The 16569-nt window shown below is 44.3% G+C and overlaps 1 protein-coding gene across 4 annotated transcripts in view; it reads right to left on the reverse strand.

Moving 5' to 3' along the window:
• Nucleotides 1-16569, reverse strand: part of MYO5B (myosin VB) — a 1432615-nt gene that overhangs the window by 952396 nt on the left and 463650 nt on the right. For all 4 annotated transcript variants that reach the window (XM_069626964.1, XM_069626962.1, XM_069626965.1 and 1 more), the window contains exon 4: nucleotides 9299-9443. In XM_069626964.1, the coding sequence (XP_069483065.1) occupies nucleotides 9299-9443 (145 nt within the window). The remainder of the gene's footprint in view (nucleotides 1-9298; nucleotides 9444-16569) is intronic.

Raw genomic sequence — 16569 nt, forward strand, 5'->3', positions numbered from 1 at the left:
GGCTGCGGACTGGTTGCTTTTCCAATGTGATTCCGCAATTCATTTTTCTTTGCGCAGGGTTCTGAGCTGGGGTGTGAACCAAGAGTTCAGGTGGGCTCGAGGTTTGGGTTTGCTCAATTTGGATGGGGCGATGATATCTAAGGCTTTTTGCATAGCAGGGTTAAAGGTGTCAACCATAGCCGTGGGGTCGGAGCATGAGCGAACCTGGTCATTGAGAGCCGGGAGGAGGAGGGGGAGGAGTCTGTCGCAAGTGATGTCTCGTTTATTGCTGGTGGCAGTACCCGGTGCAATGGTAGGAGAGAGGCTGGCAGGTATGGACTGAATGTTAAATATAATTAAGTTGTGGTCAGTCCATGCATACTGTTGGTTAGAGATATGGATAGGACAATTGTGGGAGGCTAGCCAGTCGAGGGTTCTGCGCTTAACGTGGGTAGGTTGGTTGATAAGCTGTATGAATCCTGCATTCATAAGCATATTATCAATAGTCATGGCAGCAGTGTCATTGGGATCAGTGAGGCCCAGGTTAAAGTCTTTGCACTTACCGTGCACTTGCCACCAGCTGGCCCTATTTATTTATTTATCTATTTATTTCTATTCTACTTACCTTGTACTGCACTTTTCCCTTCCCCCTACCCCTGCACTTGCGCGGTCTGAATGACACCTGGCCTAGTAGGATCGTTGTCTGTTCTCCCCCTGTTCCCCCCTCCCTGCCTCGTCGCGCCTTGAAACACTTGTGTATAGGCGCGTTACAAATGCCATATCATATCATATCAAGTCCCCTAATATCGAGGCTTGGGATTTGGTTTTGGTGTTATGAGTGATGATGTTGGAGAGGTCCTCAGCGAAGGTGGATAGCGGCCCAGGTGGCCGGTAAAGTAGATGGAAGGTGATAGAGTGGTTAGGAGTGACGGCTAATTTGGCTGTCAGTGCTTCCATAGAGGAAAAGTGATGCACAGAGGAGAGGTGGAAGTTTAGAGCATTTCTATGGATGATGGCAATGCCACCACCTTTGGACTGGTTAGAGTTACGATCGTGTCTGATAATGTTGTAACCTGGAGGGATGGCAAGGGAGAGTAGTGGGCCAGAGGCTGTGTGAAGCCAAGTTTCGGTGGTAGCCATAAAGTCGAGGTCGAGGGTAATAATAAGGTCAGCCACTTCTAGAGCGTGAGCCGTGAGTGATCTGACATTGATTAATGCACCCTTAATATTGCTAGTGTTAGGGAGGTTGGGGTGAGGTGATGATGGGTTTTTCAAGTGTGTGGATGCGGTGGAGGTAAGAGGCTGTTTGTTAAGATGCACAGAGTGATGGGAGGCGTGCGTGATTCGCGAGCCAAGTCTGGCATTTTTCAGGGTGATGGAACATGGTATGTTTGGTGAAGGTCTGGAAGCAAAGTGTTGGAGCCATAAGGCTGGGTTGTTGAGGTAAGGGTTGGTGTGGTGAGCAGTGGACGACATAGTCATGGTGTTGTGAAGATTGGGGTAGTAGAGGGAGGCGGTGGTGTAATTGGGTGCTGTCCCACCGGTGTGCCGTGTGAGGTAGAGTAGGGTGGGCAGTATTCTTGCAAACAGAGTAGTGAGGGTGGAGGGCATGTTGGCCTAATACAGTCTAAAAGCAGATGCCTGCCAGATCTACAAAAAGGGTGGTTGAGGTAGAGGTGCTGTTGTAGGCAATTGCACACAATGTTAAACAATAATAACAGTGACCACCGTAGATGCAGTGGTGTGCACAGAAAGTAAGGCAGCAGTAACTGCGATAGCAGTGTATTAGGGTACAGATACTTAGATACCTAGATACCTAGATTCGATTTTAGCAGAGGGAGCCAAAAAGGCAGTCAATTAAAATGCAGAGAGGCACAAGTTCAAATACATAATCCAAACATACCTAGATTCGATTTTAGCAGAGGGAGCCAAAAAGGCAGTCGATTAAAATGCAGAGAGGCACAAGTTCAAATACATAATCCAAACATACCTAGATTCGATTTTAGTAGAGGGAGCCAAAAAGGCAGTCGATTAAAATGCAGAGAGGCACAAGTTCAAATGCATTATTAACGAACACATAAATGTGATTTGTCTATGAGGAGAGTGGATAGTAGAGATGTCTACCAGAATGTAGAGTACATAGGTCCGACTAAAGGTGGCGTACTGTTGCGAATGTTTTAAGCAACCTTATCGTCCAATGCAGTGGCTGGGACACATAGCAGATGCCGGTAAGGTAATAAAGGAAGCAGATTGAGTGGACAAGGTAAGGGGCGCAGGTGGAGTAGGTAAGACAAATATGGATTACTCACAACCTCATAAGAAACGGGCAGGGGGTATGGCCCTGGGCTCTGGTCAGCTCAGGACAGTCTCTGGACAGTTGTTGGCCTTGCCCTCAGGGCCTTTCCCGGAAGGGCCGGCTTGCGCCTCCCGGCGACTGATAGGTGGAGAGGCACGCTGGGAGAGCCAATCATCAGTCTTCTCAGGTCAGGTGAAGGAAGCACAGAGGAGGGGAGGCTTCAGAAGGCACAGGCGGCCATCTTGGAATGGATTCAGCCTTGTGTGCTGTAATGGTGGTCGAGTGGTTGAGGCTCAGTCAGAAGGACAGCCACAACTTTACAAAATTTGCAATGTGCAGCAAACGCAAGCGTTTGAATTGAAGTGCACAAGCAAACCAAGAATCGATTTTAAATGGTTACCGCGCCTAACGCGCTAAGAATAACCCAGGGAGTCACAATTGCTAGGGCTAGGTGACATACCTTGGTGCAGTCCAGCACAAGGTGCAGCAGCAATGGGTCACTGCTCCAGCAGTGGCTAGGAGCTCCTGCTCCAGCACAGACGATTTTCGAGTGTTTCGATTATTCCTGTACAAGTGATCGCAGTTTTGTACTCTCATGTTAAACAGTACGTTACATGTTATTGCACTTGGTCATATGTGTTGGGTCTTGGATTTTGCCCATTTGCCATGCCGATGAACAAGTAAAGAGCCTGGCATTATAATACCTTCCTAGACATAGGCTGTAGCTCACTGTGTCAAGGTGACTCAAACAGTTCCTCACTGATTAGGCCCAAAAGCCTGAAACATGTCTGCGTCTGCTTTTGTACCCATGTAGTGGGAACAAGGCACAGCACTTTGGTCTGAGCTGCTAACCAATATGCACAGGCAAAAGACCACTTTGGATATTGTTGGCCTTTTCAGTGATAGCACAGGCAGTCTTAATAAGGTGGAAGGCTACCCCGAGGAATGACCAGTGGTTAAGAAGAATTACCACAAAACGGAGGCTAGCACAGGGGCAACACCCTGGTCTTGGAAACAAGACCATGGCAACAGAGGTTCGAATCCCAGATCCGCGCTTAGAAACTGAACTAACATATGCTATTAGGCGCGTTATAAAAAACAATTAAATAAATTAGATAAAAATGCATTCTCGTCAGGTTATCGTATCTCACAGTGCACGAGGCTCATTGAGAGATGATGGTCCATACATTATTATTATGCTGATATGTTTTTATACTGCACCAGTCACTATCGTAATTATCTAACAATGCTGAGGCTTGTATGGAAAGTGACGCATTGTGCCCCTACCAGGTGTAACCAGACCATCATCTGCAGAAGAATGGAAAAGGGCATCAGAGGAGAAGAAAAGGATGGTGAAGAAAAGTCATAGACACATGAAAGATTTGTGCAGGTAAAAGAGAGCGTGGAAAGTAGGCAGAGGTGCAGGTTGTGATAGTTTGCATGCCTGCAACATCAGTGAAGGATCTTCAAACAACACCACCGCTTGCGAAACGAATGAACACGTAATGCTCAGAAGAAAGAGCGTGTACAGGGTAGGGGCCAGTTTCCAGGACTTTAAAGGGGTCCTGAAATCAGTCAGTAGGCGGTTGCATGATCGGATGGGCTTGAGTTGTGCTCCAGTAAATCCCTCCAGTGTGGAGGCATGTTTGCTAACTGCCACCGTAACCTGCCAGACCCCAGGCGGAAAAATTGGAACCGCCAAAGAAGATGAGAAAATGTTCAATATCATATTTGTATAGTTTTGAAGCAAACCCCATGAAATGACATATGTGGTGGCCATGCTGGCTCTGCTCATTTTCAAAAAATCCCCAAATGGCTTTAAATTGTAATTATTTCTAGGAAGATAGTAGGATCTTGAATCGTGCCTCACTATGCTCGGCTTAATTGGCACATGTACAAATAAGCTACACATTAAGATTTACCCAATTGAGTGGATTTTTGGACCCCTCATGTCAGATGACTGCCATTTACACAATTTGCCTGGCCCTTAACGTATTCGGTTAATATGGTTTGTGTTAACCATCACATTTCCTATAAGGAAATCATTTCTTCTTGGAAGAAGTTAGAATATTTTTTATATCTTCTCCTCCCCCATTTACTTATGCACATTTTGTACTTTTCTCAATCACACTTTCACACTATCACTCCTCTTCAATATACTTTAATGATAGCGATGGATTACATTTTGGTTCTATAAACCTTATAGGGTTTTCTGCACTATGTATGTATGATATGCAGTATAAATGGGACTTGATTAGGAAATGACCATATGTTCCGGGGTGTAGAGTTTTCCGGGTCTGGAGGATTAAGGGAGAAAAACCAAACACATACTAGCACATAAGACATACGTGTGAAGAAGAGCAGAGAGCAAAGGAGGACCACAAAAAAATAGAAAGGAACTCATAAGAGATGGGACAGCGAATTCTCTCAAAGAAGTGAAAGGGAAGAGAGATCCATATCTATATCTAAGAAAGTTTAAAGTCTAGTATGTGTAGAAGATATAAACACGTGGTGTACAGCAAATTTGAGAATCATTTGTAAGTTTTTAAAAAAAATGAATATGGAAGAAGACCAACACAGTTGTGAAAGAAGTAAAGTAAAAGTCTCCATAACACTTTCACAGGAAAGAATAGATGAAGCGGATAGAATGGATGAAGCGGGTAGAATGGATGAAGCAAATAGAGTGGAGGAAGCGGAGCGAGTGGATGAAGCAGTTAGGGTGGATGAATTAGGGTTGATGAATTAGATATGGTGGATGAAATAAATAGGGCCGATGAATTAGATAGGGTGGATGATATAAATCGAATCGATAGAATGATTGGAATGGACGGAAGGGATAGAGTAGATGGATCAGATGGAATGAATAGAGTAGAGGGAATAGATGGATTGGATAAGAGTAGACGCAATAGAAGAATGGATCGAGTGGATGTAATAGATAGAACGGGTGGGGGGGAGAGTGGATGGAATAGCTAGAATGGATGGAATGAATGAATAGAGTGGATGGAATACATGGAACAGATGGTATGGATATAGTGGATGGGATAGAGTATACAAAGTAGTTGGAATGGACGGTGCGGACGGAACAACTGGGGCAGTGGTTGGCGCCACCATCCTACTCAAATGCCTGGTCTCGGGCACCCTAAAAATAACCACCATATCACATCACTACTCTTACTCTCTACTATACACCATCACTCAAATAGAACAGAGCTATACCCCTGAGTAATTCGGCCTAGCTGTCCACACACGAATACAACCACATCAACACCTCATCACCCTAATAAAATGCAGCTAGCTGAGCACATTCCGGCATAGTTGTTCACATATGCGTCCTTCAGGCCTAACGCAGCCAAAGCCTAGTCTGGATGTCCACCCACCAGACTGCACACATCCAACTGACATCTCCAGCACCACACCGAAACGCTAGGACACAGCTACCACCCGGCTTTTACACCAGCTGCATCCATGCGCCCTACGACACCATCTCTCTCTACTGACCAGAACTACGGTTCCCGAGGGCGTTCAATCTACCAGCGCTTTGAGGTCATACCAATGATATATAGAGCGCTATATGAATGCCAAGTAACATAACAGGAAAGACAGAAGGAATTGTTAATTGCAAATATATAGCAAAACATCAAAGCTGTCACTGATGAGTGCAGACGACAAGGATCAGGTGCTATAGGCCGCAACATTCCAGCATGGAAGCATTGCTATGGAACCAATGAAAGGGGATGTCGAGATAGGGCTCCTAAAATGGGAGAAAGGCAGAGGAGGCGCGGAGAGGCCATGAAGGCCTACAGAGGAGGGCCTACAGTGGAGAGAAGAGTAGGTCGATGTCGGCCAGAGGGCGTAAGCAGTAGCGTGGATGGAATAAACCCAAAACCCAGACTGCAAGAGAGCAAAGATACCCTAGGAAGGGTCAAGCGCGATAGACTGAGGAGAAATGATGTACACTGAGATCACACAGAGTGTGCAGATGAGAGTGAGATGAGCAAAGCGTAGTCAAGAGAGAGCTTAGCAGATGCCCGGTAGATGCAAGGAGGACAGCTTAGGTCGAACAAAGTCAAACCCTTTGAGAAAGTGAATTAAAGGCGTAGGGCTATTGACTGACCAGCATTTCTTCTTTGCCTCTTACTCTTGACCCTCCATAGCAGAACTCCACTCTCCTGCAGTCTGGTGTTTGGGTTCATCTCATCCACGCTGCTGTTACCGCCTGTTTGACCGACATCGACCAACTCGTCTCTCCTCTACATGCCCTCACGGACCTCACAGTGTGTCCAATAAAATGCATCAAAAACATAAATTCAATGAATTTGTGGCACTCTCATTGCTTTGAATCAAGGGGCAGTTTGGTGGCAAACGGATTTGTATCCTTGTTACTCAAACAAGCACAACATTAGGAATAAGTATCACCAAACAATATAGGATGGGGGTGTGCACAAGATGGCTGTAACCTAGGTCAAGCCAAATACAATATAGGATGGGGGTGTGCACAAGATGGCTGTAACCTAGGTCAAGCCAAATACAATATAGGATGGGGGTGTGCACAAGATGGCTGGAACCTAGGTCAAGACAAATACAATATAGGATGGGGGTGTGCACAAGATGGCTGGAACCTAGGTCAAGCCAAATACAATATAGGATGGGGGTGTGCACAAGATGGCTGGAACCTAGGTCAAGCCAAATACAATATAGGATGGGGGTGTGCACAAGATGGCTGGAACCTAGGTCAAGCCAAATACAATATAGGATGGGGGTGTGCACAAGATGGCTGTAACCTAGGTCAAGCCAAATACAATATAGGATGGGGGTGTGCACAAGATGGCTGGAACCTAGGTCAAAACCAAAGTGTTGTGGGAAGAGCCAGGTCTTCAGTTCTTTCCTAAAGCAACTACAAAAAGAAATGGAGGCATGTGCTAAAAGTAATAGCTTTCTGATCTATATCACCACACTCCTCCCAGTGAAATCTGTACTTACCAACTGTGCAGGCGCAGCGTGTGGCTGGAACATTGCCTACGGCAAGTTTAGCATATTTAAAACAGAATTCTAAAATGTCACCAATGAACGCTGTATAGGTTCTTGCTTGGAACGCCGGATCGTCAGCAATCCTACAGATTTTCAAAATGTAGCCATTGGAGCAGATACATTTATTTATTTATTTGTTCACATGCATTGAGCGCGCATGGTATCCCTTCCCAGAAGGTCTGAGTAGCCACAGCTTATGGCACAATCCTACGTTTTCCTCGTGTTTACATTTTAGAACCTACTGAAATCCGCCATTTGAGGCACATGTCACACCATCCTGAGAGGAAGGGTGCCACCTGCGTGCAGGGAAACACGAGCCATATCAAGTGTATTGTGGATCAAGCATTTGGATCCGCATGCGGTGCCAATGGCAGGTTCACCTCAGGGCAATGTGCATCCAGAGAAATCGAGAGTCTACATACAGTTTCAAATAGGGACAATCCTGTGGAATCCCGTACTCGTAATGCCCAGGGAACTGAGGCGCAAGCTATTCAAACACGTGGCGCCTGCGGGGAGAGTGGGCATCTACCCGTGGAAGGCAGGCGAATGTCTCCGCTATTACATTACTTTTGCATATAAGACGAATAGCAACCTGAGGACAATCATTCTTTCCAAGGGTCAGAAGTGGCCACATCAGCTTTCCATGAGTCCATCTGGTCATGGTCCTTTTCATAACAGGGGAAGGTAACATTTAATAGAAGCCCAGAGGCAAGAAGGAGGTGATGGCCACACAGATCTCAAAGCCCCCCCCCCTAAAAGCCATCAGCCTGAATGGGATGAATTTTCACAGATGCAGCGACATCACAACTCACTATCAAGCAGTAATGGAAAGTAATTTGTGTCCTCTAATCCATCGCTTCCCCCTCAGCCCCCCACAGGCTGCTCCAATGGGCTTAGAGGAACTCAGACAAACACAAAGACAAGCGGAGATTGCATTCCAGTAAGAAGAAATCCATACTTTTAAATTCAATCTGTTTTTTCAGCAGCAGCAGCGGGGTTCACACCTCCAAAGAATGACATGGAAGTTCAACATGGCTGAAGCAGGGAAGAGCAAGACAGTTTCGTTAACCCCTCAATCTTCTAGGTAGCGCGTGTTTGGCCTGCACCTCTCCTCAATTCGATGGGGACCAGTGAGATTTACATTTTTACAGCATGAAAGAGTTAATTCAAAACAAAATATAATTCACCATTAAGAAGTTGTGGAACACCTTCACTACCAATCAGTAGGGGGACAATGGCGTCATGGAAAGAGCATCACGCGCTTCATGTTAGTGGCACATATTGAAGATCTAAAGAGTAACAGTGATGATTTACGTCAACGACCTTGCATTGATCCACATGGAGGCTCTTGAATATTCCCAGGTTTTCCAAGACATCAACCATTTTGCAAACAAACACAAAAACATGTTTTATGCCGTCCGAGCAGCAACGTATGATTGTATGTATGGGATTCCTTAAGCACAAACCTAGCTGGGAAACGGAGTGCCGTACACAAGGGGACGCAGCCATAATGTTACAGATAGGGTGCATGGGCAGCAGAGCATCGATAGCATAGAAGTGACTGAATCCAATGTTTTTGAGGAAGAAGTGACACACTATTTTTTTTTTTTACCGGAAAAAAAATGTTTAAAATAAAATATATGTGGGGGGGGGCAGTAAGGGATATTGTTAAAGGTAGAGGGAAGGAAGGTCGGCTGTGGGGGTGTCACCCCCACAATAGAAAATAAGAAATTGTGGTCACTTCACTCTTTCGAAAATATGGATTCGGTCAAATCACCTACATCTACAGAGCATGCCAGTATGGGCAGTAGCTAGAGATGTGGGAATACTCCAGAAGGGCAGAAGTAGGGTTCAGTTAGTGTTCACGGATCGACTGTGGTTGCAGTTCCATTCATGACAGGCACCCCATCTGATGGATGTACAAAGTATTTATATACAAAGTTGTGTATATAAGACAATATTTAATTAACTATCATTGTTAATATGGTCTCTCACCTGGCCATCTGCTTGTAGGCTTCTTCCGCTACTGCGAATATATGGGGATCCATATCCCCCATGTTTTGGCCTGAATACGCGTAGATGACATCTTCTCCATATATTGGCAACTGTTCGTATGGGTTAATGGCAACAAGCACGATACCTGTAGACAAAGACATGGTGTTATTATGATGATTCCTTGAAATAAAAGTATACTGCATTCACATATTTTATTTTTATTTATTTTTATTTTTTTGTTCAGCGCTGGCCTTACCCAGAGGGTCTCGGAGCGCCTTAAAAGCTTCAAAGGTTGAAAAGTTGGGAGGTGAAACAGAAGTTACAAAATGTTTTCAGGATAGGATAGAAAGATTAGGCTAGCGAAGAGAAGAAAAAGACGAGAAAGAGAAGAAGATTTATGAATCGTCGATGCAAAAATGGCAAGACAGGTTAAATGAGGAAATAAGGTCAGATAGGGGAATTATATATACAGAAAAGAGAAGCAGTAAAAGAACAGAACCTTGTGGAACACCACAGAGGAGCGGTAGGGAAAAGACTGCACCACCCAAGAAACAGAATAAGTGTGGTCGGAAAGGTAGGATTTAAACCAGCTAAGCACAAAACCCGATAAACCAAGAGATGAGAGACAAGAAAGCAAAATAGTGTGCTCGACAGTATCAAAAGCAGCAGAAATATCAAGTAGAATAACAATATAAGATTGTTTGTCGTGCCTAGCAGAAAGTAAAGAGTTGGAGACGTGTAATAGAGCAGATACAGTAGAGTGATCAGGACAAAATCCAGATTGGAGAGGAGAAAGAAGAGAATGAAGATGAAGAAACGAACAAACTTGGGCAAAAACAACTCGCTCAAGATGTCTATACAGAAAAGGGATCAGAGAAATAGGATGGCAATTCGAGCAGAGAGAGGGGTCCTAGGAAGGCTTCTTAAGAATAGGAATGATAACAGCAGGTTTAAACAAGAATGGGAAAACTAGCCGATCCAAGTGAGCAGTTAATTAGAGCAGTGAGATAGGAAATCAGAGGAGAGTAGATAGAGGAAATTAGGGCAGAAGGAATAGGATTTGGAGGGGACGCCGTATGGTGAACCCTGGTCAGAAATAGAGAAGTATCAGAGTCAAAAAGGGAAGTAAAGGTGGAAAGTGAAGGAGAAATAGTAGAAGAGGGAAACTGAGAAGGTGGGCACGAAGAGGGAAAAGATTCATGAAGAGAAGTTAATTTAGAAGTAAAGTAATTAGCAAAATTAGCAGCTGAGAGTGGAGAGAGAAGAGAAGGGTCGGGAGGATGAGGAGCGAGGATAGGGCATAACAATTGATAAAGATGGTGAGAAAGAGACAGAATAGAAAATGATTGTTTCTTAGCAGCAAGGAGAAAGTAATGAAGAGAAGATAGAGTAAGGAGGTCAGCAGGAGCACACGACTAGTTCCAACAACGTTCAGCCTTAGGCAAGGCAGCAAGGAGGAAAGGAAGTGTGGGAGAGGGCAGGGTCGGACTGGGCCATAAACTTGTCTCGGCCACCAATATAAAAGTGGCCAACAGTTGCAAATGGCTATTCACTCCTTTTGTGACACTGAATAGTACGCATGGGGTGTTTTTTGATAAAATGTGATGCAAATTGCGCATTTTAAAGAATATTTATTCAGCAACACTTGTCGAAATTATTCGCCGCAGAGTGAAGTAACTCATCAAACTGGCCCAAATTGGCCAAAAAGTGGCCCACGTTGACCATAAAAACTGGCCTCATTAGCATTTTGCATTTTTGGTTTGGTCAGGGGCCTATTGCCCTGGGAGAGTGCCATGGTGAGTAGGCTTTTTAAAAGGGGAAAATGGACGAGATGGATAGAGATGTATAGAACGTAAGGGTGCATCAAGAGGAGTAGAGGCAAAGTCAATGAAAAGAGAAGAGAATTGGTTAATGGGAGAAAGCATAGATGAAAGAGGAAGAAAAACAAGTAAAATTGAAAGAACCAAGATCACGACGTGAAAGACAAATAGAAGGGAGCGAGTCAGAGTAAATATTGGGCAGAAGGGGATGAAATGACAGTAAAAAACAATCAGATAAATAAGAGGGGTGAGCTACCAGAGGGGTATCTAGAGAAAAAGAGGTGAACATTAAATCAACAAAAGTACGCAAATTATAAGAAGGAGGTGTAGGAAGCTGAGCTAAATGGAATGAGGTGAGAAGAGAAAGGAGAGTCAAAGAAGCAGGAGTAGTAGAAAGATGAAGATTAAAGTCACCAAGAAGTATAAATGAAGAGGAAAGAGGATGAAGATGAGTAAGAAGAGAATCAAGATCAGCTAGAAAAGATGAAAGAGAACCCAGAGAACGGTAAAGAGTGAGAAACGCAATTGGACAAGGAGATTGGTGGCGCAAGAGACCATGAAGAATGGAAAAGAATACCAGTACTGCCCCCTTTACCATGACTATAAGGGGGAGTGTGCAAAGTTTGTAGAAGCAGTAAGGAAAGAGGCAGGAGTAACAGTATTATCAGGAATAAGCCATGTTTCAGTGAGGCAGAGAAATTGAAAATTGGAGCAAAAATAAGCATCAAGGATTGAATTCGATTTTTGACATGCAGAACATATGTTCCACAGGCCGATAGGTAAGAGACAATAATTAGTAGATAGGATAACGGAGGATAACGGAGGATAAGGTAAATTAGTGTTATCATGTGTATGTGAGGAACAATAGGAAGCACGTCAAGCAGGGAAATTGAATGGTATACACTGTGGCATATCAATTACAAATTACAAATACAAATACAAATTACAAATAACAGGCCATAGCTGGCAACAATAACAGCAGAGTCAGAAAATGGACCTAGGGTTTGCGTGGGCGAACAGGGGCTAACAGGGATAGACAATGCCCTTAGAAGTGTCACCCTCTGAATTGGCTTGGGTTGTCCTAGAGCACTTCCTGAAGTAGCGATCACGTGACCCTAACATGACCGCTCCTGCACATCCAAAGGGGGAGAGGCCGAACACAGGAGCTCACGGCAGCGGCTGTGATGGTAAGATCCGGCAAGATAGTGAACTGGATGGACCTCAGCCGGCCCATTTAACTGGGGGTCTCCAAACAGCCCTTTAAGATGAGCAGAAGCACCCTCGAGATAGATGGGGATGCAGATTCGTACTCTTGCATCAAATAATAATGACAACTCAATAGTTTGGCAAAGGGAGTCCGTTTAATGACAAGTACAGAAAACGGGGAGTTCAAAGAACATCAGCAACTGCTCGATCTTCCTTCTCGCTTAAACTCCACTTAATTCCAGAAAAACAACAACATTTATACCAACAACTCATCATTGACGTGTAATCTTAAAAACCTAACATGCAACTTGATTGGTTATAGGAAGGTAACTTTAATATAGGTAGAACCTATATTGTATATATCTGTATCTGTATATGGTAACGTGTAGAGGGGATTGGATAATAATGTCAGGTGGGGCACCTAAGCCCTTCCTTCAAACTGGCCACTGTAAACGTCACTAAAAGTACAACGTCCCATTGGCTCTACACTCTATAGGACCCTAGATTACATGGTCCGATATGATTGGGTTGGCATTGAACCCACACATACTTTTCCACTTGCGCTTAGCAGCATGCAGAATAATGAGCCAGGTGCAGGGAGTAAGTCTGCACCCCAGCTTCCCTCCAATTTATGTTACAACCATTCATCACCTCAGTGGCCATGTGTCTATTACTGCCTTGTAGTTTGGCCTTGAGTCTGCTTCTTGGTCTGAGAAAGTTAAGGAGGAAGAGTACGATAAGGATCCATGCGTAGGTATGAAAATCTCATCCCTTCTACCTGCCTGGCCACGTGACTAAGACACCGCGAAATCGGCCTCTTCTTCATGCAATTTCGTGTATTTGATTTACTTCTGTCAGTCGTTTACCATCTGCGGCTTATCTCGACCTTGCTGAACAGGAGACTCTTGTTATTTTTCTCTTAAATCATAGGCATTGCTAGTCTATTCCAGTCTGACACGACCTTGGCTTCTTTGCATGGTTACCTTCAGCAGGATTTCTCTCCGTCTTTAATTCTTGAATTGTTAGCTGAGGCCCTCTCCTCATGAGACCTTTAGTAACCTCGATTCGATTCTGATCATGTGCGTAGTGGATTTTCACTCATCTACAAAATTCTTTTGAGGTAGATACGTATAGTTGGCGCTTGCTGCAATCTATTTTACTATTAAGCATAAGCAAGCTTTCACGATTTCTTTGCTTCTTGCGGTTCCCTGCGTATGTACACTTTTAAACTGGCTTAATGTCTTCATCGTGCATATAACATAGGTTTCTCCATCTTGAACTCAACTGCTTCACCATACGCTCCAAATGTCACTTATCCATGGTATTTCGTCTCTTTATCAGCATTCTTAGGTCATTACATTCTATATGTGCATCAGTTTGATTTCTCCTGATGTCACCAGTCGTCTTCTCTTAGTATCTTCTTGGCTTCTTCGGGTATTCCATTCTGACAACCGTCCTTTTGTCGTGTCTGTAGTTATGGTTTTGTCAGTGGGTACCTTGCTGTCCAGGTTTGCTTAGGTGTCGGTACTCCAACTGCGGCTCTCTGCTGGTTTATCTGTTCTTCATACGTCACATATTTTGGCGTGAACATTCCTGGCACTTCGAAGGGGGTGGCTGGGGTGCGGCTGATACTTGGCACTTCTTCTTCAATAATGTCCGTCAGTCCAGGAAGGCAGGGACAGGGGCAAAAACAGCTGATGGAAATAGGAGATGAGTAGCAATGCTTACGAACCAGAGAATGATGCCCCACGTGCTTTGAGGACAGGGCCGGGAGGTGCAGACACTTTGCCCGTGCTAAATGGTGAAACGATAGGCCGTGTAATGCACAGCTGCACTGGCTCTGTATCAGAAATAAGTTCGGGTCAAAATAGTGGCGAAAGGTGTTAATGAGATAAAACATTAAGCAATGCATCAAAATGTTGATCTTGAGTACACTGCAAGCAGAGAGAATCCATCATGCTGCAATAGTTTAGAACCACTATTGTGAGGTTGAGGTTAGCAATATTGCCAACACCTCCTGCAGTCTATAAATAAAGCTGCATGCATTGAAGCAAGCATTGGTGAATGCTGAAATGCAGCTATATGGTATATGGTTGCATGATGTAATCTTAATTCCATAGACCTCTTAATGGGCGCGTGCCTGGCCCCCACCTTGGAAGGGGGCCCCACCTCGTTGACCAATTCAAAAAGTCACAGTCCATCTTTTAGAAAACATTAATAACACATGTATTCAGAACCTCTTGTGACGGACTGACTTCTACGCTGCAGGAGTACACACATGAGTATTTATTTATTTATTTTATTGTTTGCTTGTTAGGCAGCTATACAGCAAATACATTCTGTTTCAACGCGGCTAAAGCCTTTGTAGAGGCTAACACACCTACTCAGCCCTCATACTTCTACAAACCAAGAATGAAACCAATCATGAAGATTAAGCAGGCCCAGTCAAGCGATGGACCTCCTTTGCCTTAGTAGCGTGGGCCGAGGGAAGGCTATGCTCTCAAGAGGGGTGCGCATGTGATCCAGCAGAAACCCGAACATAAAAATATAACAGTTCAAAATAAAGGAATGTCCAATCAACATTCTATAAAAATATTTACTTTAATTAAACACTGTATGAATCACTAAATAGAAAAACATTACACAAAACCCACCCATGAGAAAATAACACAGAATAAGCAAAGATAGCAAGATGCAGCACTCTGAGGAATGAATCATGGGTGATAGGCAAATAATATCCACAATGTTTGTAAAAAGGATATGTTCTGGTGCAAAAAGTGAGTTCAGTGACCTAACTAGGATCTAGGGCCCGGGACTGGCCCTTGAGGGCAGTTAATAGTCAGTAATATCTTTGTGCTGTGCGTGCCGATCGAGCTAAATTCAGGTGCAGCATTTTGGACAATACCAAGGTGGGAACAGGTGTTGAGCTCCTCCGAAATGGTAGCTCTGAGCAGTATGAGTGTAGCATTCAAGCAAGGCAGTTCAGATGGCTCATCAGGATTAGTTCTAAGATCAGGTCCAGTTCGAGACGTGCTAATTACTATGATGGTTCGAAGCTGTGATCCTGATGATCTGAGGTGCTGTTTGACAAGGCTGCAGTTCAAAGTTGTTCGGAACCACCGGATCAGGTCGATGCGTGTTGCAATGCTTCCAGTGGTTCAAGACGAGGTCTGGCAACGAGCAGTTTATTTGAGCCAAACAGATGTTGGTTAAGGCTTTAGATGCAATGGCGTTGGACTGAAGCTTGCTTTGGATCGAAGATATGCTCAACAAAGTGTGGATCATGAGGGCTGCCAGAGTCGGTTCGACAATTAGTTATATGGCAAAGATGCTGGTGACTGGATGCATAGTTTGAGTCAGGCAGTTCGGTGTTCGAAGGTCGCAGTTTGATGAGTACCCCATGGTTTTGTTGACTGTTGATGAAGATCGGCAATGAAGATGCTGTCAGTTTGAAGAGGCGAAGGTTGGGGAGCAGAGCTTGCCTCTGCCTTGCACACTCCGTCTCATATCCGCTGGATGGCTTTGGGAAGGACTTCCTCCCCAAAAGAGGTCCACTGAATTATTCCTTTAGGTTTTTGATCAAGAGTGAATCAAAAAGTAATAATAATAATAATAATTTATTTCTTATATAGCGCTACACACGTATAGGTCTCAGAGCACTGAAATAACAGAAGACATTATTATCCCACAGAGTGGTACACAATTTATCGACCACGGAAGGATGAAAGGCTGAGGTGACCCTGCCGGGATTCGAACCTGTCACAGCAGCTGTGCACAGCTATCAGGGGTGAGCGCCTAGCTCGCTGTGCTATCTGACCAGCTAAAGCGGTATATCTCTTCTTTTAAAGCAAAAGGTCCACAGGTGATTGGACAAAAGAAAGCCTGCTTTAAGGATCCAATCCCTATTCTTGAAACACATGGACTCCTGACGTCACAGCCAAATTGCATAGTGCTAAAGGAAGAGGGAAGGATAGAAATAGAGAGAAACAAGATGGTGGAACCTTCCTCCGGCTGGTCTGAGCTCCCTCTGTCTACACTAACCTCAGTCCCTTCCCTTTCCGATCAGATCAATGAATCCTGTAATGCATCCTATTTGCCCCATAGTACATACAGTTTGTGCTTTCAATAAAGCACATCCCGTGGAGCACGTTCACCTTTCACCGGCGAATATATGGATCATGTGCAACAACCAGAGTTGAAATTAGTTATTCATAAGTTTGTGTATCACACTAATTCAGATGATAG

The sequence above is a fragment of the Ambystoma mexicanum genome, chromosome 6p (genome assembly GCF_040938575.1).
Source record: "Ambystoma mexicanum isolate Mex_15411 chromosome 6p, UKY_AmexF1_1, whole genome shotgun sequence".
Classification (NCBI taxonomy): domain Eukaryota; kingdom Metazoa; phylum Chordata; class Amphibia; order Caudata; family Ambystomatidae; genus Ambystoma; species Ambystoma mexicanum.